This window comes from Sinohyriopsis cumingii, chromosome 10 (genome assembly GCF_028554795.1).
Source record: "Sinohyriopsis cumingii isolate HCF-2022 chromosome 10, ASM2855479v2, whole genome shotgun sequence".
NCBI classification, from domain to species: Eukaryota; Metazoa; Mollusca; class Bivalvia; order Unionida; family Unionidae; genus Sinohyriopsis; species Sinohyriopsis cumingii.
The window spans coordinates 70,415,536-70,441,633 of NC_142970.1; the positions used below are offsets into that span (position 1 = coordinate 70,415,536).

Below are 26,098 nucleotides of genomic sequence, written 5' to 3' on the forward strand. Positions count from 1 at the left end.
AGGTGAGATCTACCGCCTTGTGACTCACGTTTCCGAAGCGTTTTGAGGTTGCATAAAGACATACTTAAGGTGAGATAGTATACAAATGACAAAGGAAATATCTACTTTACTTGGGTCTTCATTCATTTTGGAGTGAGACAGCAACGCAATGAAAAAAGAAATATATGCTTTACTCGGATCGTCAATCATTTTGGAGTGAGACAGTTAACACATGACAAAGGAAATATCTACTTTACTCGAGTCTTCATTCATTTTGGAGACGTAAATTATGCTGAACCTGGCAAAACTAATAATTGATGATTTGTATACACAAATATAAGCATTGCAGAATTAAATAAACTTATATATATATATATATATATATATATATATATATATATATATATATATATATATATATTGCATATACAATGGGAAGTAACTCTTGTAGTATTAAATAAAACGAAGAGCAAAGAGCTACATGAGAACACCGAGCTTCTTTGTTAAAAACCAGTTTCACAAGACTATATAGACTAAGCAATCGAAAGAATTTTTGAAATTATTTAAAAGTCTTGACAAAACAAAGATGATCCAAATATTTTAATTTGTGCTGATTTTTTTTTTATAAAAAAAAGCAACTTTCCTCTTTAAAACAAAATAATTAAAAATTCAGCTAAGGAGTAAAGAGATAAGGAAACAGTGACAACATTGTCGGATAGCAGCGAAGTTTTAACTCCTCGATAATCGAGGATGAAATTCACACATGTGTCAGATAATTACTTTATAATGAATCACAATCGGTAGAGAGGTACTAACATGTCTCCAAAACAATAGTTTTAATGTTAGCAATAGTAACTCTCTCTCAACTTAGTTTTCAACACGTCACACATAATTTTGGGTTAGAAGGACTTTTGCTATCAATTTTTAAGATGAACTGTGATCCCACATAACTCAGTAAGTATAGGCCTATTGCCATTCTAGTATAGGCCTATAACTATTCCAGTATAGGCCTATTACCATTCTCAGTGATCCCACTTAACTCAATAAGTATAGGCCTATAACCATTCTAGTATAGGCCTATAACCATTCTAGTATAGGCCTATTACCATTCTCAGTGATCCCACTTAACACAATAAGTATAGGCCTATAACCATTCTCAGTGATCCCATTTAACTCAATAAGTATAGGCCTATAACCATTCTCAGTGATCCCACTTAACCCAATAAGTATAGGCCTATAACCATTCTCAGTGATCCCACTTAACCCAATAAGTATAGGCCTATAACCATTCTCAGCGATCCCACTTAACTCAATAAGTATAGGCCTATAACCATTCTCGGTGATCCCATTTAACCCAATAAGTATATGCCTATAACCATTCTCAGTGATCCCACTTAACCCAATAAGTATAGGCCTATTACCATTCTCAGTGATTCCACTAAGCCCAACAAATACATTCCTAGTGATCCCAATACGCTGAACAAATACAGGCATATAACCATTCTCAGAAATCCCACTAAGCTCAACATGTACGGGCCCATAACTATTCTTAGTGATGTCACTAACCCCAAAAATAAAGGACTATAACCATTCTCAGTGATTCCATTAAGACTAGCATGTACGAGCTTATCAAAAGTCTCAGTGATCTCACTAAGCCCAGAGATTGCAACAATTACATGCACATAATGATTCTCAGTGACCCCACTAAACCAAAACAAGTACAAGAAGTAGAAGCCTATAACGATTCTAAGTGATTCCACTAAGTCCAACAAGTACAGACCTATAACCTTTCTCAGTGATCCCTCTAATCCCAACATGTACAGGCCTGTAATCAATCTTAGTGATCCCTCTAATCCCAACATGTACAGGCCTGTAATCAATCTCAGTGATACCATTTTTGATGTTACCGTTACAAATTTGATACAATCTTTCCTCATTGCAGATACTTTCATATTTTCCGGTATTACCTCCGATTTGCAAGTTCCCCGCTCTAAGCATAGTGATTATATAACAAAGATCGTTATTTCCCAACAATTCTATATATTTTTGACAAGTAAGTTCTACTCCCCATGACCTATAGAAACGCAGTCTTTCCATCGACTTAATCTCATCCTGCAGCTTTTGCCTAAAATATCTTCACATCTCTGGCTGAAAAATCTAATAAATATACTTTCATCATTCACGCACTGAGTACATCAAACATTGCCACATCCATATGTAAATAAAAGCTTTTTAGCATAGTCAGCCCAGCAATCATAATTTTCCCCATCTTAACTGTAAATCGCAGCATTGTTATGGATATCTGTCTTCTGGCATTTTTAGAATTCTTAGCCAATATTCCAAAATATGTTTATATCTTATACACTGCATAATAATTCTTCCTAATTCATCATATACTAATGTATTTGGAGTAGACTTAGATGTACCAAGGATATATTTACAAATTGACAAATTGGCTTTTTCAATATCATTGGCATCATTAAAAAAAAAACAAATCTCAGATCCATAATCAAGTATGGGAGCTATCTTTGCTTCAAACAGACGAAACAATCCAGTTACGGGTAATCTGCCAAATTTTGAAAAAAAACTTTGTTTCAATATATGCACAGCCTTCAGCGCCTGCAAATATATAGTTTTCTGAAGAAAATGTGCATTCTAAATACTTAAAATATGATTAAGTCTTTACCTCTGTATGGCCATAGTACCACTTTTCTTAACTTCTGAGATAGCCACCTCTGCGAAATACAACCATTATTGTTGATTCCATAGTCATCTTTAATTTCCACTTTTGCAATAAGTATGCAACCTATTGAGCATATTTTGCAATAAGTATGCAACCTATTGAGCATATTTTGCAATAAGTATGCAACCTATTGAGCATATTTTGCAACTGGGGAGAAGTGTCCGCAAAGAAAATTACAATATCTGCATACAACAGTGAAAATAGTTCTAATGTTTCTACAGACGCTTCACTGTTTCCTGCAGCTAAAAAGGGTGTCAAGTCATTCAAAAATAAAGAAAAGATTAAAGGCGATAAACCACAACCTTGGCGCACGCCCAAAGGGCAATTAAACATATCGGTAGTAAGACTGCTGGACTTATCACGTGCTTTTACATCAATATAAATTGCCTTAATGATTCCTAGAAAATTTCCACTAATATTTTAACTAACTAGTTTTTGGTACAGTAAACGCCTCTCTATCCTATCAAAGGCCTTTTCATAGTCAATAACTACTGCATAGAAGCTACCCTTACGTTTCTTTAAAATATTTACACATTAATGTATATAATATAAATATGTTATCTGCTGTGGAATACCCCGCTCTAAATCCTGCTTGCTCTTCGCCCAGTAATTTGTTGTCCTCCACCCATTTATTTATTCTGTTATTTAAAATCGATGCAAACACTTTGCTTAATACAGGTAGCAAACTAATGCCTCTGGAATTGGAGGGTTTATTTGCATCCCCTTTCTTCAAAATTGGTATGAAGATATCCGTTGACCAATATTCTGGATAATATCAAATATCAAATAGTTTATTAAACAATATTGTTAATATTAGTGTTATTATGTTACCCGTACATACAAAGAAGTTGCTGGATAAAGCGTATATACCCCCAGTTTTATTATGTTTCAGTTTACTCAATGCTAGGCGTACCTCTTCTTCAGTGATTGTTCTATCTAAAGTTTCATGGATTACTTGAATGTCCTCAGTTTCCTGGTCAACAGAACAGGAAACATTAAATAATTCAGGAAAATAGTCATATCAAGCTGCAGACGTGATGCTGTTTTGCATACCCGTGTTTAGGTTCTTTACAAGGCGTCAGATAAGTTGTGTATCTTTAGAGTATAATGCAGATAAAAGACTTTTTTTGTTGTTATTTTAATTCATATTACTTTTGCTTGCTTCTTGTAAGAGATTTATACATATTTCTATCAACAAGTACCAGCATAAAAACATTCTCGGCGATTCTTCTAAGTCCTACAAGTACAGCCCAATAACCATTCTCAGAGATCCCACTAAGCCCAACAATTACAAGCATAAAACCATTCTAAGTGATTCCACTACACCCAACAAATACGGGCCGAGAAACAGTTCGAGTAATCTCATTAAGCCCGACAACTACAGGCCTAAAAACATTCTCAGTGATTCCACTACGCCAAACAAATACAGGCTGAGAAACATTTCGAGTGATCTCATTAAGCCCGACAACTACAGGCCTAAAAACATTCTCAGCGATTGCACCACGCCCAACAAATACAGGCTGAGAAACATTTCGAGTGATCTCATTAAGCCCGACAACTACAGGCCTAAAAACATTCTCAGTGATTCCACTACGCCCAACAAATACAGGCTGAGAAACATTTCGAGTGATCTCATTAAGCCCGACAACTACATGCCTAAAAACATTCTCAGCGATTGCACCACGCGCAACACATACAGGCTGAGAAACATTTCGAGTGATCTCATTAAGACCGATAACTACAGGCTTAAGACCATTCTCAGTGATCCAAATAGCCCTATACGTAGAGGCACATAATAATTCCCAGTGATCTCATTAAGCCTAACAAGTACAAGTCTATAGCCATGCTCAGTTTTTCATGAAATCCATTTAATCCAAAAAAAGGTAATAATTTCTTGGAAACAAACAATTGTTACTGATAAGGTTGCAGAATGTAAATCAAACTACCATGCGACAGAACACATTTTTGAGTAACATTCATTGGAATTCTACAAGACTGAAAACAGAGAATTAAGTTTCGATGTTGGGGAAGGGGTGAGCCCTTGAACGTATTGTTACGCTTCTGTTAATGCTACACGCTGAAGAGTCCCTTTACAGAGGCCGATCGAGCATTATCGTTTAGGGGAACGTAACAAGCAGGTAAAGTGTCTGTAGGATCAAACCTCTGGCCGGAATACAGAGGACAAAGTCCAGAAAGCTTCTGCATTTTAAGTGTTTCCAGAGCACAAGTTTAATCCTCTAACTATAACGAAAACTTACACCCCACACCAACCGCTCCCGCACTCAACCTATGATTTGCCATATGCTTTGCTTATTAGCATAACATCCATAAAGATCAAATTTTGGTTTTCTATTATAATTTATAAAAATGTAAACTTTACGGTTAACTTTATATTATCAGGCTCTACAGCTATAGCGAGATTATTTTATGTAAATTAGAAATTGTATTCAGTCTGTAGTTGTCTGTAAAACAACATGAATACTTTTGAAGTGTAACGTTTTTCTAAAAAAATAAAATATCCCCCACATGTCAAAGCTTCAAAAGTGGGATGAAAGTTTACAATAATGTTAATACGGAACCTTGTCCAAACTATCATCATGGCACATTCCAATTTAAAGATTAATGTACAGCAACCATAATGAACCAGTCGAAACGAGAATACGGGGAGTTGTTGCTTATTTAGATAGGAACTGTACCATATTTACTGTAAGTACTGTCATTTAAGTCCTGTACAATTCCAAACTGAATAGATCTCGTCTGCAGTTGCTTCATGCGCTGGCAGACTGGATATAAGAATTTGTTAGGAGCAACCATTAGAAATGCAACATAGTCCCGGATTTTGCAGCAAATTATTCTACGGCAGACCAGTCTGTGTCTCTGTACTTGGGTTTTACTAATACATGAGCATACACGGTACTTAATATAACTGAGAGATGAATCACAATATATTTTTCAAAGTCAAAATTTCGTAGCTGGTAAAAACAAGTATGTATCTTCAGTATTTTCTATGCAAGGCCCAGCACACACACATTTACTTAACACTTTATGAAATCCATAAATATTAAATAGATTAATCACATTTATTATTCTATTAACGTAGAAATTTCAATAACTTATAATGTATAATATTTACCTACATGAGTTTTATTTTATTTATTTATTTTATTTTATAATTTATTTATCACGTATGCCTTACATAAACAAACTTTAATGGGTTTGTAATTTTTCCCCTTACTTTAACATATTATTCTTTCAAATCAGTTTTAGTTTTATTTTCACTATAGTGACAACCTATTCCTCCCTACGTATCTACCAATATATTTGTCTATCAAATTCCTTAACGTTCTATTTTATTAACTTTATACACCCCCTACGTTTTCTTAGATTACCGTAATGTTAATGTAACTAGCCTTTGTTAATATTATATGCATAATCATGTTGCATCCAACTTTTGTCTGTAACTATTTAAACCCCCTCCCCAGCAAACATAACATGTGAATGCTTTGTCTGTCAGTCGTATCTATCATATATCTTTGTAATTTTTCTCCTGCACACCATGTGACTTGAGATGATAATTGTCATTATCAAACGTTCTGTTCTGTTTTGTATGGTTCCATTATAGTCCGAGTTTCCTCTGACCCTATGCACCCCATTTTTGATATTTGGACATTTATATTAGGGTGTAGGGCCACCGCTTAGACCTTTCATCGAGATATACCTGCATGAAGTCGATAGGAATATGATTTATTTTCTGAGAAATTGCGATCACAGCATTCGTTCTGTCTTTAATCCGCTGACAGACGAGACGAATGTACATTGTTGCTGAAATTTGACCTGGATCTGGCCAGTTGCATGCCTAGTCACGTGACTTAACTCGCAACCTACATGTCAATGACATCAGCGGTCATACAGTCACGTGATATCAACAATAAACAATTTCTAGTGTTGTTGTAGGAAAATAAATTGAACAATTAAATGAAAGTCACGTAATTTTTATAGATAAATGAAAAAACAAACTACTAAAATAATTTATTTTGAAAACAACGAGTGAAAATCTGTAAATGTTACAGCAATTTGAAGAAAAACACATTCACTAGTGCAGAGAGCACATGTCAATGTGGTAGTCACGTGACACGAACAAAAACATCGCTGACACGTGCTCAGTACTTCTTGAAAATGGTTTTCTCCACCCTGTTGCGATATTGATAGGTTTCTGTTCGTTGTTCTCAGAATAAAAATGTTGAGAATTAAGTGTTCATTATATTTATTTACAAACATTAGTGACTACTATATAATATGTCGAATTTCTACGTAGAACAACTTTGGAAATTTGTTATTGTCCATATCACGTGACTATATGACCTCTTATGTCATTAACCTGTTAGTTGCGAGATTTGTTTAGTCATGTGACACGGGATGCAAATGGCCAGATCCAGGTCAAATTTCAGCAACGACGTACTTTCGTGTCAACGGATTAAAGACAGAACGAATACTGTGCTCATGATTTTTGAGAAAATAAATCATATTCATAACGATTTCGTGCAGGTATACCTCGATGAAAGATCATCCAAGTTTTCTTGGCCGACTAGTAAGCGGCTACCTCGTGCCGAAACCAAATTCCAGCTTTTCGATATGGAATGGACTCTGAGCCTACACCCCAACATAAATATCCAAATATTAAAAATGGGGTGACAAGGGTCAGAGGAAACTCGAACTTGTTCCATTAATGAATACCAAGCGTTTTAAATTGATTGGCCCCGTAATTACCTTCCTGAAATATTTCAGAACTTGTGAGGCCTTCTAAAGCAACGCATAAGCAAACCCTGTTCTATGTTGTATTTGATTTATTAGTCCAAACAAACTGAGTAGGCCCAGATCTTCTGGCGCATTATGCTTTCCAGGATCTGGGTCTGTACAGTTTGATCTGACCTATACGTCAGTATATACGGTACAATTCAAACCGAACATAATCTTCAGGGACCTAACTAGATCTCATTCAGCTATTAATGGATAATTTAGCCACTAATGGATAATAATAATTGATAATAACCAACCAATTTTTGTTATATATTTATTTTCCAACTAAGACAAATTCAGTTTCGTAAGTCTACTTTTGATTAAATGTTATTCATTGTAAAAAAATTGTGAAAAAAAATATTGCTATTTTCGAAATTCTATCATTTCTTTAAACTCTCCTCTACAGTTTACAATAATACCTACACTATTTTGTTTACAAGTCTGTTATTCATGTTAGACCATTGTGTGAATATACTTGACGACTGGTTTCCTTAAACTGCCATTTAGAACTCAGAAACGTGTTTCGACACCTTTTTGTTTGCGTGGTAGATTGACACTATCTCAAGACGAACAGGAACTTCTAGCTTTGTTTATAACATTTGTTTTAATTTTTTCGGGCAATTAGAAGAAGAAAAAAAAATAATATCTGACAGAAATAAATTACAAGGCGGATGTAACTGCAGGAATGGATACCTTTTTATTAACTTATAAAGGCGTTAAACATCCAAACAGTGTCTCCTCATTATTCTGCGTGGAGGTCACTATTCAGAAAGAATGCAAAGATCGTTTGGCATGTTACTTACGGTTTGTATGACCGTATTAATGTTGTGTATATATATATATATATATATATATATATATATATATATATATATATATATATATATATATATACGCAAATCATTCTGCTCTTATACGGCAATTATGTGACTTTGATATTCACTATTTTGATGAGAGAAAAAAAAAAAGAGCAAACCGAAAAACCGATGAAAAATTAAATCTTAAACAATTCATTATAATCCAATAGCATAAATTCGTCATTTTAATCGTCAGCTAAGGAATACAGAGATGTAGTTGGACGATTATTTTTATTAAAAAAATCTTTGTTTCGCTCGGGATCTTTTGAGCTTGGTGTAAACAAACTACTACTCTGTCTTAATGGTCTAAAGCAAGTTTTAGCTCATTTACCCATAATGTCATTTCTGCATATGGTTCGGTCTTCCGTCTGGCAAACGCCGTTCGTCAACATATGCTACTATAAACTTTGCAACATATGCTACTATAAACGTTTCTAAACGTTGTTGTTATTGATTTTATAGGGTTTAACGCCATTTTTCAGCACAAGATAAGTTATACATGGCGTCCATTATAAATGGTGGAGGAAGAACCTGAGAAAACCCTGGAAAGAACCACCGACCCACTAGAAGCTGCTGGCAAGCTTTCTCACATACCCACATTGGTTGAGCCCGAGACTCCAACCCACGCTGAGGTGAAATGGCAGTGATCCATAACGGTGAGCGCTTTAGACCACTCGGCCACTCCGGGGACCCTTGCTAAAACCACTGGACCGATTTGAATAAAATTTAGTTGAAAGTATTTGGGCATAAAGCCTTTCAAAGTTTTACAAATTATGCCGATCCATTTTAAAATACAGCAGCCGGAACTAAAATGTATATTTTTTGTTAAGACTATTACATTATATATATAGAAAAAGCCTGTACAAAATTTAACTAATTTGAGAACAGAACTATCAAACAACCTTTTAACTTTATACATGCCGATCTGCCACAGTTATGATCGCCGTTAAAAACAAAAAAAAAAAAAAAAAAAAAAAAAATACCCTGAAACCATGAAACAAATCTCAAAACCCGCTTAGAAAACAGCGATCCAAGTTTACAGAAAACATTATAGCTGAAATGCACCACGTTAAAGCAGCTTATGCCGATCAGCCATTAAATACGGCCGTCGTTATAAAAAAACGATTCGTACAGACGGGATCCTGACAATAAAGAACTTTTTTGTGTTACAGACAATGGTAATCCGCCATTAAGTATGGTCACGGCTACAAAACATAGAGACACGCTAAAATGACTTCTTTTCAAATCTTGTTCAACACAATTTGACACAACACAGCTAGCATATAAGTTGTAATTAATCTGTAGAAATAAAGCAGATTTGTAATTAATTGCAGTTGGCTACGTTTTAAATACATTGTCGGCCATATCATACCGATGAAATGGAAGCCAATGACACGCCGAGGCAACCTAATCACCTTTGCCTGGACGGGCATCAAACCCGCGAATACTGGATTACAAGTCCGACATTCTGGCAACTGAACTACAACAACTCCCCTTAAGAGAACCTTGCTAAATAGAACAATCTTCATATTTTTGTTCATAAACAACATCGTCTAAAAACAGTGCTCGGAAGTTTAACCAAAGTTAGCATAAGGAATCGTGACAAGAAGACCTTTCAAATTTATGGAAATATGCCTATCCGCCATTAAAACTGGCCTCCACTAATAATTTTTAAAAAATCTAATCACTTCTTTTTTCTCAAGACCTGCTCAACATGATTCAACCAGATCGGACATATAACATCTTAACACGACGCCCTTTGCAATTTATATACAACTAATGAATATTATTATTCAATATGGCAGTTCTTAAAATTTTATTTATAATAATAGAAAAACTCGGTAAACAGTATCTTCTCAAAATTAAGTGAACAGAAGTTGACATTTTGGACAGAATGTATCCTGGCATAAGGGCTTTCGCATTAACATTATTTGACAGAATGTATCCTGGCATAAGGGCTTTCACATTAACATTACTTGACAGAATGTATCATGGCATAAGGATTTTCAAGCTGACATTATTTTACAGAATTTATCCTGGCATAAGGGCTTCCAGGTTGACATTGTTTGACAGAATGTATCGTGACATAAGGGCTTTCACGTTCACATTGTTTGACAGAATGTTTCCCAGCATAAAGGGTTTCAAGTTGAACAAATGATGACTATTCGCCCTCCAACATGGCTGCCATTATATAAAACCTATTACCTATCAGACAGCATTTTACTAACCAAGATTTCTTAGTCAACTGCACATGTATTTGGATTTTAGTAGATAGCAAACAGCTGAGCGATCACAGGCACAATTAGACCTCGTGTATTTGGATTTTAAGCAGATAGCAAACCGTTGAGTGATCACAGGTACACTTAGGGCTTTTGTTCAATTTTATAATTGCTTGCTATGTGCCTACATCCGTAAAACTCAAAAGCTGACCACTACATGTTTCCCCCCCCCCCCCAACCAATAATTCTGCAGGTGCCCCTCGTCTAATGGTAGAATATTTATGTGTATTGTTGCTGCTAATGAAAGTAATAGGCGACAACGATTCTGTCTTTTTCGCTTTATTTAATTCAAGTCTCAGCAAAGAAAGAAAACCATTTACTTTTACTCCCCGTTTATCAATGCACAGGATACAATATCATTTTCTAAGTAAACAGGAGTGAGTTTATTTGCTATTATGACCCATAAATATAATTTTTTTCCCGATCCTTGATAAGTATAAAGTGGCATGAAAAATGAGTTGTCATCTCGGTCAATCGTTGTAAAAAAAAAAAACACCCGGATGTGATAATGATTTCAGACGCTGTTATCTTATTTTATACCACTGGGGTAAACTTTGACATTTAGATGTGCCACGAAACATCTAGATTAATAACAGCATGCCTATACTGTAGTTGGTATTCACCAACAACGTGCATTAATTTAGATAAACAAAATACATGTACTTGTGGAAAAGAGAAGAGCCTATCGGAGCAGACGAAATTAACTACATCATCTGTGACCAATGGCCCTTGATATTTTAGGGAAGGAAGTCTACGCATGCGTGCAGAAATGGGTAATGCGTAGTTGATCATGCTTCAATCCATCTTGTTTTTAATGACTGTGGATGCCCAAAATGGTTCATGTGCACAATATCTTGTTAAACATACGTTTACGCAATATCTTGTTGATCTGTACGAAAATGTATTCATCTATTCTGATATGCATTTAAAGGCAAGGTTTATAAATAAACAAGAAAATTCTGCGCTGAAACTCAAAAAATTATTTCACTTCGCAAACTGAGCCATATATTTACTGTTGTAGTTCATAAGCGAATAAGTAAGAGTAATTCTCATGATTTATGTCCGGAGGACCTTTTACAAATAAAAAATAATGTATTCACTTTGAAGCAGCGTCAAAACCTAAATAAAATAAAAAAATGAATATTTATTTCAGCACCTTGACTTTTGCGTAGAAAGACAAAGAGGTATGATTCATGCCAGGCAAAAAAAGGAAAACATCGAGGTCTTTTTATTAAAATGCAACCGTTTCCGGAAAGTGGCACATAACCTACGCTAAAAGTTTGATATGGTGTGTTCAGTCATATGATGGCCTTGGTACCTATTAAATGAACCGCATTAAAAATGTAGTAGAGGAATGGAAAAATGCACGAGAAACAAGATTAATTTAGTGCAGTGTTGCTTAATAAGTCAACAACTTCAATATTATATGTTGTTATTATACACATATAATTATATATATGTTCAAGTAATGATTTTGCGACGAATTCATACAGGATATCTATATCATCTACCAGCGTTGTCCAGTTCTATATCACCTCAGTGCAAAACACTAACCATTTAATGACGTCACATTAATACTATTACCTCGCGCTCAATTCTTAACAATCAAACATTTGTTAAAGAATCGAAACAAGCGTATTATGTAGATAATTATGTAGGTAATTATGAATAGTTTAAGAGTTATGCAGCGACAAAAACTGAAAACGTCTGCTCGGCAACATTTAATAGCATGATGTCAGTTTTCACGTGGGTGATGGCAGACCATCTTTGACCTTCACCGCATTTGTACCCAGTTTGAACAGTGAACTCATTGAAATCCCAAAATAGCAACAGCTTATCTACTTTAAGTGAATTTTTTTAAAAAAAACAAAAAACAAAAAACAAAAAAACATTTTATCGAAACGAAGGAGGTTAAGTGACGCCAGTACTGAGTAAATCCAACTTACATACATCGTCGGGAATGTACACCTGGTGTATCCTGAAATAGGACAGAATATATGCACATATTAGGCAGAACCTCGTAACCAGTAAATAAACCTCTTACGCTATAAAAATTAGTTCCAATAATAAATTAAAGCAAGTGCTTGTTCTTTAAAGGAATAATCTACACAGTACGTTGATCTTGAAAGCAAAACGCGTCTATGATCAGACTGATTTGAAAGAACTCACGTTTTTTTTCTTCTAACGATTGTAACAGTTGCCACAAGGTACCAGTTACTGCATGATCCAATTTTACGTGTTGTGCAGGACTTTCGATTATAGCTGGGTCAAATATTTCGTACAAACAATCAACAAAAGTAAGTTTCAAAATCAAGAATAAGTGGCATTAATGAGCATCATGCTACGACTTGTTTCCCATGATGCAACTGTTACAGCAAACCACGTTCGGACCACCTCAGCTATTCGGAAAGAAAAAATTATGCTCAGATGTATCCTGGAATAGTTATTTACTGAAAAATCATACATTTTTTTCGCTGGGAATTTCTCAGTGAGAAAAGAAACCGCAGTCCATCTGGACCATCTCGGCTATTTTCCTTTTTGAATTGACTGTAAAAATGTCAGACAAGTTAACGAATAAAAAATTAGTTCAATGCATCTGAAAATTTTTAGTCAATCCTTGTTTTGTAAAAAAGCCTTGGTAGTTTAATGGCAGCAAACGGAATACATTGGCGTTAAGACCAGAAAGGTGAGTTCCAACGGGAATAGCTCTAATTTTGCGGCAGTCATAAAAGGGTCTGTTCTCTGTTGCACCGTTTATGACAAGCACATACTCTAAATTCTCTGGATGTCACTCTTGTCACCATTTCTCACTACACCTCCCAATCTTTCGTCCTCTTGATTAGGAACTGCTCGGATCTTTCTTCAGGACTGATATCAGCAATTCGAATTTAAATGTGACGTCTTCATCAGTTCGTGAAAAACAAAGACCATGAACGAAGCGAAAACTGTCGGCATAATTATGTTTTGTGTCATTTCACGATGACACATGAGCCCATATTAACCGTGGTTCATGTCAAGGCGAACAAGCAATCTTAAACAATCGTTGAACAATGTTAATGCATAGACTATTGGAAAGACAGAACATTTGTATTGTTATTAAATATTTTACATCGACATACAGACGGATGAACAGATAGGATCAAAATATCATCGAATGATACATCTAGATAGATACACCTAATGATACATTTAGATTGATAAGTAAAGTCTGGTCAATTATATATCATCTCACCTGAGGGGACACCTGCCCATTTCCCCTTATTTAATTAATGAATTCGCCTCATGCCGTAATTAACTCAAACACAGGTGAGTATTGTGCTCGTTATTTTATTATTTACCTCTCGGTTACGTACGACATGTGTCAATCTAAATTCTCATAACTAACATTCCAGTGAATCGCTGACCAATCTAATCACCCAGGTAGGTGTCAATGTTTACCTATTATCCTTGTTTACAGGTATAGTTTGGTGGTCAGTTATGAAGTTGTACAGCCTAATGGATCACCTGGATGCTCTTGCTCATATGACATGTAAACCTTCGGGTCTTTATAACTCTGAACTTATTCGTTGATTTGCATGTACCTGTTGCAACTTAACTAAACATTTTCGGTGACAATATTTTAAGGAGCAAAATGCCGATGTTCTGTCAATAACAATAATATGTTTCAGGAGAACAATATTAATGTTCTGTCTGTAACCATAATGTTTTTCAGAAAAACGACGTCAATTCAAGCAAAATAGCTAAGCTAATTATCGAACTGATCATACTCCTCGAATCCGAGAAGTAAACTGCCTTTATCTCCTTAAAATCTATGTATTGTTATTTGCAAGGGGTCTCGTACCGAGCAAATAAAACAGCCGTGTGTGTGTGAGTGTGTGTGTGTACGTGTGTGTGTGTGTGTGTGTGTGTGTGTGTGTGTGTGATGAAGTCAATTGATTTCTTCTTTTTCCAATTATCACAGCACAACAATCGTTGTCAACTGAAGGGTTCTTAAACGCGCAAATACTACAATTAGTTTCTCTAATCACCAAATGACCACACATCACGAAACTCTAATATCATACATGCATGGTTATTCGTGTTTCACATTTATATGACTCTTCAGTAACCACTTCCAAGCCTATTATTAGTACTTCACGCAATGCAATACACAACATAGCTCAAACACCTAAGAATGTTTCCTGTCTCAAATTACTAAACACCTATAATAAAAGTATCCAGAGAAATCCATTTTCTAATAAATATGGGAGGGTCTATTTACCCCCCAACCCAACCCCCCACAACTAATCCATTCTGTCATAAAATCTCTTGAATACTACACATTATGACATCGGTTCCTAAATTAGGCTTATTACTCGGGTTGAGAAATACCTTCCCAACACCGACTGCCCACAATCAAACAAATAATCACCAAAATCTAACAATGCTATAAACGGAGACGTAAATGCAAATAAGACATACCCAAGTTTTATTACATTACCCACTCCTCCGAAAATCACTCGTCTCTGATTGATCACAGACGTCACATTTGTGATCATGAATCACAAATGATTACTCATCAAGAATTAACCACTCGTAATTTATAAACATGATTACAAATCAATGGCTTCCATCCCCTAGATCCGACATTCTCCATCAGACTAAAGAGAAATCAAGATCACTCATGGCCTTAATGTGAAATACATATAAACCATGAACACAAAGTTCAACCGAACATGACACAGCTTTCACCTGGCTATCAAGGCTGCATATTGTCGAATATTAATAGTCGCTAACTAGTCCATTCAAAGAAATCGGTATCTTCTCAGGCGAGAAGGCCACCAACAACTCGTCAAACACGCAGGCATTACGACGACGATACTACAGGCAGAACAATATCGATTTTTTTTATTGGTTGCCAACAATTTTCCATATACGCCGTCGCACGATGTCCACTTCCTATTTTGAGAAAACTCTAATATCACACACTCTCTACCAGCCAAAAGTCGCCCGAACAAGACAAATAAACTTGCCGTGTCTAAATAACTCAGCACCTAAAACACTCCGTCAGTATCAGACCACGTCAGCATACACTACTGCTCACATGCTTGCTACAATGACAGCTACAATGCTTCCTCTGGAAGTTAAACTCTTCTATCAGCATCCACACAATCAATAGTCATGTCACTTCTGAAGGTATTTCCAAAAGTGAGCCTCACACCCGCGTGACTACCATGCCGAACAATCTGGCAATTCTGTGGCCGCACCAAGAAGCCCTGCGTGCACAGATCAAACGAATATCAAACTAGATGATTACAAATAATCAATGGTATGCACATCTCACATGACACAAACAAGTGCTAAATATGATAATGCGATGGTAAATCTATCAATGATTCTAACTGATTGTCGCCGATTATGAGAAGTCTTTCAGCGATTTCCAAATAAATACTGATCTTTAGAAATTGATTCTTGGATTTATGCATGATAACAACCATTGTCAACTATCAACTATCATTGTCAACTATCACCGTCGATATGCTGGTAACCAACAGTTTTCATGGTACACTGTAAAAATAAAAACAACTTCGCAACAGACAAATAGGTAAAAAACGCAGGCTCACCGTGTTTACCACAAAGAAAGCTCCGGTATAGTGATTGCGGTTCTGACAGGACAACATATCTCTACCAAAACCATAAGTCGTTCAGATCTCAACGCTCATACTGAACGGCGCAAAATCTATAGTCGTTACCAGACCAAGCTAGCTGACACAGCATCTCACACCACTAACATACCAACACTACAGTGACAAAAACAAGTACCAGTATATAAACAAGCACAACTTGCGATGTGGCATTTCACTCTTACAGCGAATTCCAAAGGCAGATTCTTACGCCAAACGTTTTCTGTGCGAATGATTCCAATCGTCTTTTTAAAAATCTACGCTGTTATTTAGAGTTGTTTCTCTAAAAGCACACAAACCAATTTCTATTCTACATAAATTTTGCTCAAAGCAGCAAACAAACGACTTCTAACCAAATTGATCCCAAACAATTTAACAAAATACAACAAGGGCATCTGCCTTCACAGACGAGTTTTAGAATAAAATAAATAATTAAAAAATGTACATCATAATAGAGCACAGAGTTGCCTGAGTTATCAGTATGACTTATCAATTCAGCCAGTTGATAACCCAACCATTCAACAGTCAGGGTGACACAACTATTGCCCACCTTTATTTTTTTCTATAAGTGATCAGTTAATTAATAAAACTAAAAGATCAAACCAACATAAGAAATAGAAAGAACAAAAAAGGCCGTAAGAAACGTGCATTTAAAGTCGGGTACAGCCAACACTAGTGCTGAGGCAAGTGCTTCAAGTAACTCTTCGAAGGCCACGTGATGCCTCACACCGGCATTTAATAAAGCCTTCCATTCGATCCATATTCTTTATTGCTTCCTGAAAGCTGCTAGCCGATGGCGCCAGATCCCAGGTATCGGGTCTTCATTCTGAACGGGCCCCAATAAAACGTCTTTTGCGAGTCACTCGTGAATATCCGGTGGGCAACCGGGAGGTGCCAGCGAAAGAAGTCTTTGTGTATTTTGCACTAATTTGGGAAGCTTTTTATCCCCTGCTTCTAAAACGGTTTCGAAGCTGCCCATCGAATTATTTGTCTTGGCTGCCAGAAGCAAAGCGAGCTTCCAGTGAAGTTTTAACTTGAACTTGAAGATCTGTCAAGACTTGGAGGGCGTCTATCCTTACGCATGCGGACAAGCACAGGCCCTTCTTGAACTGGTTCCATTTATTGATCATTTCACAATGATCAAACGAGTTGTATAATCAAGAAATGGCTATGAACCATAGAAAGAATCTGACTTAATAATCTCCTTTCTTTTAGCTGCAGAAGAACCAAACTCTGCTAACTTTCTTGTTCAAATGCGAGCTTGGACTGATCACTCTCCAGGAACTTGGGAAGTGTTTCACTCTTAACTATCAGACCTCTTGCCGTCGGGTTCCCCCTCCTTAATCGTCACGAACTCCGAATCCTCAGATCTGACACCAAATACATATACATCTTCGTCAATATCCTCGCTCTCATATTGAGTAGAAGTCATAGCGAACTGAACAACACATTCAATGACGATAAGCTTCTCGTGCATCGCGGAGTCGCCTCTGAACATCTCGCGGTACTGGCGTATCGTGCACTTCGCTCCCACCTGCAGCCATTATACTAACCAGACGTTAGATTGATATAAATCACACTTCAATTCGCGTTTACCTGTTGCGACATAAAATGATTATTATTGTCGAATCAGTTTTACATGGTAATGATTGCTGTTCCAGAATATGTCCACAGATGCAGAGATTTTTATCAAAGCTCCATAGCGTGAAAAGTTAATTTTTTCTCTCAGTCAAACACACTAAACAATATGATCATGACTTTCGAATAGGAAGGAAGCCATTACAAAATAATATTGTATCATTTTAATTATTGTCTTTTGTAACTGAAAATACATTTCAACTGTCATGTCTGGTCAGGAAAAAAATCTGTATCACAGACTCACTTGTAGATATCAGAATTGCCCTCCAATTAAAAGGATATGGTTTATTCCACAGCCAAATTATATCCTACCGGTAACAGGTAACAGCATTGGCTCAAATTCTGCGTGCCGCGAAGCGAACTTCCAGTAAGCTTTGAACATCCTAGAGGAGGTATTTTCCTTCCAGTTGCCATGTTAATTAGCCTGACATTTTTTTTTTATATGAAAGATAATCGAACAAATAAAGATCACAAAGCTATTTAAAAAAAACCACCACTGCAAGCAAAATATCTTTCTTGTTACACACAAGAGATCTCATACAGAGCAAAAAAATCGCACGCATATGCGTCACCTGAAGTCCATTATTTTCTGCCATTGACAATGACCTCAAGACAACAGTCATTGTAAAATGAAGGATTCTTAACGCGCAAATCCTAGAGACAATTTTCTTCTAGTCAACTACATCTTCGCTAAGCCAAAGTTCCGATAAGTTAGCCCGATCTGCTCCTTGGCGGATCGAGCAGATATTTTAGTGCTTTATCCTAGCGACATCTATTTAATTTCATGAGTTGCCTCCCTTAGAATCTAATGCCAAGTACGTCTAACTAGGTACGTTGTACATTGGACAAAAATGGTGGAGGTAATTCACTTCAGAAGAATACTTTGTAAGTTTAACATCGAAAGTATGATCACGTATTGCATCCAATGAAATTCACAGACCTGAAGCACATAAATATGATTGTATGTATGTATGTATGTATGTATGTATGTATGTATGTATGTATGTATCTATGAATGTATCTATGTATGTATCTATGTATGTACGTACGTACGTACGTATTTATGCATGCATGCATGTACCTTTGGGTCTGTATGAATGGATAGATGGATGGTTAAACAGATAAACGGACAACACCACGTGTTATTTTCAAGAATATACACAATTTAGTTGTCATTTATATAGGCCACAAACCTTGAACAAAAGCAATTAGTGACTTTATGGTGACACTAGAGAATGGCACACGTCATTTATCTACCATCGTGTGTGAGTTGGGTTATACTTTATTTATTCAAGTGACATGCAGCATATGACATTAATTTTTCGAGATTTCGTTGGGACCTACTAGTTGCTCTATATATGAAAAAAGAAACACTTTCACCACTTACCCCTCCACACATCCAAGCGCATTCCCCCGGCCACACACACACACACACAGGCACACAGTCGCACACACATCGAGGCAAGAAAATAAATAATTGAGTGATTTGCTGGATAAAAAGAAACAAAGAAATAAACAATAAATAAATCAATGTCACCCGTTTCGATAAAAATGTCAGTGTACTGAAAACAATAGGTGTTATGGAGCAGTATCGCTGCTCTCAGTAGCTTAATGAGGAACACGGTTCTCTTTATTGTTCGCCTATTTCTATAGGTTTATATGCATGCATGTACAATCTTCATTCATCATTATGTAAAATGTCATAACACTGTCATTACTTACAATTATAAATGCAAAATGTAAATCAAGCGGCACGTACAGAGGATAATCAGTACCATAGGTGCAGTGACCGCAATGCATTTTGTAAGAAGTACTTGCAACAATATATATATATATATATATATATATATATATATATATATATATATATATATATATATATGTTAGATGGCTCTGTTCTGTGCAAAAATAAATAAATATATAAATATATAAATAAATAAATAACTAAGGTAATGCATAAATAGTACCAAACTTCACCTAACCTGTATCATAATCCCCATGAATGAATGAATGAATGAATGCATGAATGAATGAATGAATGAATGAATGAATGAATGAGTGGGTGGGTGGGTATGTGAATGAATGAATGAATGAGTGGGTGGGTGGGTATGTGAATGAATGAATGAGTGGGTGGGTATGTGAATGAATGAATGAGTGGGTGGGTATGTGAATGAATGAATGAGTGGGTGGGTATGTGAATGAATTATTGGAAGGATCGATAAATGGAAGTAAAAATGAATAATGATGAATTAATTCATTAATATTCTCTGTCTTACTTAACACTTTATAATAATATTTAAAATTTAATTTGTTCTTGTTTTCATTTCAGAATCAGATGGTACGATACCGATTGTAATTCCAAATTAGCCCTAGGGCTTGCCGTTGAAGCTTTCGTCAACTTTAGGCCTGATCTTTTTCTAGGACCTCCTTGTTCCGAATGTAAGTATAGAACAAAGACTGCATTGTGCACAGTTCTGAAGCCTCACTATAACCGCTCTAGAGGTGCCTGTCATTTCTTCCAAAGACATCTAGCCCTGAGACCCTAAAGTCTGCCCTTTTATCTATATTTGTACGAAATCCATAACAATCAAATATCGTATCACAATTATATCACTCTGTATGAAGATATATTTTAATGTGATACTTCAATCTCAATAGGAATTTGAAAGATATCACCAGTTTTATAACGAAATTTAGAGCATAAAAATATCTCTATGTTTAATAATTGTCCCTCTCCTCGAAAAACCGACGAGAACATCTAAAATATTGCTTTCATATGCAGAATTATGTTTTCATGGAATCCTTAAGTACATGAAAAGAGATATTTACGCCTATCCAGTTCTACGATTTATATTATAAAATGTCAATTATTACAGGTTAGTAGACACAAGTTTACTCTTTGACGCTGTAACAAATCGTGAATAAATATATATATATATATATATATATATATATATATATATATATATATATATATATATATATATATATATATATATATATATATATATATATATATATATATATATATGTGTGTGTGTGTGTGTGTGTGTGTGTGTGTGTGTGTGTGAATGACAGAATTCAGTATTTATGTGCTGATGTAATTTATATTGTACGCCCTCTCCCCTATTTTTTCTCTATCGCATTCTCTTGTCGAGCAGGAGAAGTTCTTTAAACATCTTATCTACTAGAGCAGTTTACTTGCAGATGAAATGTGGGTTGCCTCCCCTGTGGTTGGACACGTTTCACGAGTTACACAAATCACACATGCAATGGCAATCAATATTCACGTCCCTGGACAAAATAAAATATTTCCTGTCTAACTGAGTGCAAAGTAGATTTCCTATCTTACTGAATGCGAAGTAGATTTGATTTCTATTTCTATTTTTATATCGAAGGAGAATAAAACGAAGAAGAATAAAAATTTAAATTCAAACCTGTGTATGATAACCACGCAGGGGACCACCCAGAAGTGGAGATTGTGGACAGGTGCTCTTTATATACAGGTATATATTGATTTATACATGAATGGACCTATGTAACTTAGATGTCACTCTATCAGATTTGCCTGAAAACCAAATCAGATTTCTTAGCTGCTTGAATTCAGAAGCTTTCATTTTGATGTTCTTCTGTTTTTAAAGGTCTAAAGGGAGTAGCACAGCTGGCCTCTTATTGGAATATTCCGGTGTTTAGTTGGGTTTCGCATTTATTGGACTTTGGAGATACTAAAATGTACACAACACTTGTAAGATTATTTGCAGGAGTCCAAGATTTCGGTGAGTGTTCATATGCATGCTCAACATATTGATCAGAATCTCTCTCTCTCTCTCTCTCTCTCTCTCTCTCTCTCTCTCTCTCTCTCTGTGTCTGTCTGTCTCTCTCTGTCTCTGTTTCTCTCTCTCTCTCTCTCTCTCGTGTTGCATGAATGTATTTCAAAGTTCTGGCTGATAAGTAAGGGACTTCAATGTGGGGAAGGGGCGTAACTACCCCCTACCTAATTTCAAGTTATACACAACACTTTTCAGTGAAAAGCATTTGCTGTTTTAGCGAAACGAACTACCCTAATTATATGATTGAAACTCGATAGAAACAATAGTACTGCAACCGACACATGACAGTCCGTCTCGTGGGTTTTTCCCAACTTATGACCTTGACCTCTGAGCTAGGGATTTGACTATTGGATGATACAATGTTGACCTGGGTAAGGTTTCGCAAAATATGTGTGGGGGTTAAAATGTGACGTTTGGATAGGCGAATCTGCCACTAACATTACCCCTTGTTGTAACATTGACCTTGAGACGGGGGTATGACGCAATACTTTAGACACAGTGAAGTCAAGCTGTACAATAGGTTTAAGATTCATTACATTATCTTAATTTCCTCAAATGTTATACCCGTACATGTAAATAGATCATTGATTTATGTTTTTCTTGCCATGACCTAGACTATGAGGCAGGGGTCGTGGCTATTGTGTGTGACTCACTAGCTAGTCATGATGTAAAAGGCAGGGGTCGTGGCTATTGCGTGTGACTCATTAGCTAGTCATGATGTAAAAGGCAGGGGTCGTGGCTATTGTGTGTGACTCACTAGCTAGTCATGATGTAAAAGATGTTAAAGTTAATTTTGTATTGATTCAATAGTTATGCTCTGGACAAGGATATAAATCAGATTTATATTTGCCCTTGATGTGACCTTCAACTTTGGCTATGGTGTGCGACACACAATCTTTAAATGATACATAACTTTGTAAAGTATCATTACAATATCTTCACTAGTTCAAAAGGTATACGCCGGACAAATATATGTCACTCATTTACATTTAGGATCAGAATATAAAGTGATCGTTATTCTTGCAAGAACAGTACACACTCACATACATACATACATATATATATATATATATATATATATATATATATATATATATATATATATATATATATATATATATATATATATATATATATATATATATATATATATATTGTATAATAAAAACCAATTAACATGAGTTGTTTGATTTAATGCCAGCCAAATCGGAACTGAAATGGCACGTACAGTTCATATGAATGAGAACTGCTGACGTCACAAAAAACATTCGCTTCAGACCAGGTACAACAGGCCCGATCATGTGAAATTATCTCATAGCCCTATTAATTGGGAAGCGACCCAGTTTTCTGCTGATGTGCCAAATCACGTGATCTGTTCCTTATAGAAAGAGCAATCTCACTTTACATGCATACAGTTACGAAGATTGGTCTGATGTGACAGTTACCACCTGTGAGCCTGCACGGACACCAGATGGGAAATTATTTCACCATTCCAACTTTAAGTCCTAAATGTCATGCGCACAATACAATATTAAGAACGAATTAGACTGATTCGCACAATTAATTTTAACCTATATTTTGTTTTCATCAAATGGAAATTTGACGTGATGTCCATTGTACAACACTTTTATGTAACACATCTTCATACATCGTGAGATGACCTTATGTTGCAGATCACGTCTACTGGATTCACGTTGACTGATAATTAAAGCCTTTAAATGAAAACAGTGAAACATTAATCATTTTAACCAAGTCGACAAACAGCTTGTTTATTAATTCTCTACACGTAGGGTATACAAGTACATAAAACTCCACTACTTCCAAAATGAGCAATTTAAAGCCGAGACTTTCTCACCCAAAAAGTAATATAATATTTGTCATTTCTAACAGTTTACTGCGATGCGAACTTTTTTTAAAAAAAAAAACAATTAAATCGCATTTTCTGTGTAAGTGTACGAAGGTTGTCAAAGCGTCTCATTTATTTATTTATTTTTAAATTTAGGGGGTGAATGGCAGTGTTCATTTAGTATTTAATTCTATAAAATGATTATAGTAATGTTCCAAAGCGGCGCTATTTCATAATAAGGAATATAGACATCGTGGAACTATGGAATTTACACCAGTTCAAATCAACGTCACATTGTAAATTTTAAGCATATTTAATGTAAATTTATCTGGTACACAGTGATTCTAAAATTAAGAAACCAAATCAAGTTTTCACATAATGAAACTGTATTTTTTTCTAATAATTTCGCTTAACGATGCAGCAATTGGAATATACACGAGTTTTCGTTTGTTTGTTTGTTTTATAGATGGTATACAATATACGTGAAGTACTATGTAGAAATATGTCGCGTGCGCGTTCTAGTTCGGAAAGGATTATACATTTCTTCTCCGGGGCTGAATTACAATAATTGCGAAACATTTGAACTCAAATTTTTGTGAAAAGACTAACGAATTAATTGAGTTAATTAATCATAAGTATTTAATCAGATTCAAAGTTTAAAATTCAAGTGGAAGTAGAAATATATGCACAGTGTGTGTGTGTGTGTGTGTGTGTGTGCAAGGTGATATTTTATTGACCTTGATAGACTTTCAGGACTGATCTCAAATGTAACCATTTTGAGGTTTGGAGCATAAATTCTGAACTGATTCCCAAAACTCTAAACTGAAATTCTGAACTTAATGTCATTGAAATTCTGTATAAATATAAAACAGTTTCTTATATTTCGTTTATGTTTAAGTTATTTTGTACGAGTTATTAAAAACTGAAATCTCTGTATACTAACCACAGTACCATTGATGTTAGAAGTATACAATTGATGCTTGAAGTCGACCATTATCTTTTGAATATTATAAGTATGGGATTTAGTTTTAAAAATCTTGAGTGTGAATTCCATACTTGTGCTCAGCTTCCTGAGCACAGATAGGGCCACGACTGGTTCTAGTAGTAAATTCTCCGCGAATAAATGACGACGTTAGAAACTAAACCGTTTGTGGTTTGTTAGGTAAAACTATTGTGCGCAGACTCAAGCTCAACAGGGTTTTGACCCCTTTGATCTCCGGGTCATATGTGGAAGTAAAAATAACAATTTCTTCATGTTTCGCCTTTGCAAACCGCAAGCATATATTATTTTCCATCAGGAAATGGCGCAAAATGACTTTAAAATATAAGTCTAATATGACATTTTCCTTCATACACTCGTATATAAGTATCATTCCAAAAAGAATAATTACCCCAATATTGTGACTCCTCTCCTAAGTGGAGTAGACATATTGGTTTTGAACTTTGATCGGCCCTTCCATTCGCCAAACTTTCTTGTAAGCGTATTTAGATACAGTGATTGGGTCCCAATTCCATGGTCCTGGTTGCTATGGCACTATTTTTCAATTTTTATTTATTTATTTTTTGGACATATATTTAAACTTTATGGACTTATTATCTCTTAAAAGAAAGAAAGTAGGAAAAATGTACGACACTGCAGAAAAAATGAACTGACGTAGAAAAGTAACAGTTGGCAGTTGTGTATTGTTCAGATGATATGGTCAGGCTTTCGGACTCTTATGTCTATGTTTTTTTATTTTGCATTGATTATTGAAACTTTTGTACTCTAACAATTCGTTTGTCGTAGGCTAGTTATTACTATCTGTAGAAATTGATAGAGGAGTCCGACTCATAGTTCGCTGTAGCAGTTTGTTTGTTTGTTGTGACTCAGTTTTTAAGCATTGCAGGAATTTTTTTCGAATTCCATTTTGCGGATTTCAAAACTGTTTCGGATACAAAATTTTCTAAGCATGATTAAGCTAATACGACTTAAAGCAGTCATATTAAATCTGGAAGGTTTATTAATATTGATATGTAGATAAGCTGATTTGATTTGCGAGCCAATACGGCAATGTTTCCTTTTAATGTACAAATTTATTAGCTATTTGGACTTGTGTAGTCAATACGACAATGTGTCCTTTTAATGAACACATTTATAAGCTATTTGGACTTGTGTAGTCAATACGGCAATGTTTCCTTTTAATGTACACATTTATTAGCTATTTGGACTTGTGTAGTCAATACGGCAATGTTTCCTTTTAATGTACACATTTATTAGCTATTTGGACTTGTGTAGTCAAATATAAATGAGGTCCACGGAAAGTTCATGCACTTTTAGCTTGCTTTCAAAAGGTCTTTTTGTAATTTTTTGACTTATATTTTTGCCATTTGCAGTATTTTAAAACTTTTTTAGTTATTTTGTTTAATCGTGAGGTCAAACAGTTCGACTTCCTGGACCAGATTTTGAATAACTACGAAACGTATCAT

The 26,098-nt window shown here is 35.4% G+C and overlaps 1 protein-coding gene across 1 annotated transcript in view; it reads left to right on the top strand.

Moving 5' to 3' along the window:
* Nucleotides 1–26,098, top strand: part of LOC149790362 (atrial natriuretic peptide receptor 2-like) — an 81,441-nt gene that overhangs the window by 22,210 nt on the left and 33,133 nt on the right. The window contains exons 2-3 of the mRNA XM_089972407.1: nt 20,286–20,395; nt 21,598–21,732. Coding sequence (XP_089828533.1) covers nt 20,286–20,395; nt 21,598–21,732 — 245 coding nt within the window. The remainder of the gene's footprint in view (nt 1–20,285; nt 20,396–21,597; nt 21,733–26,098) is intronic.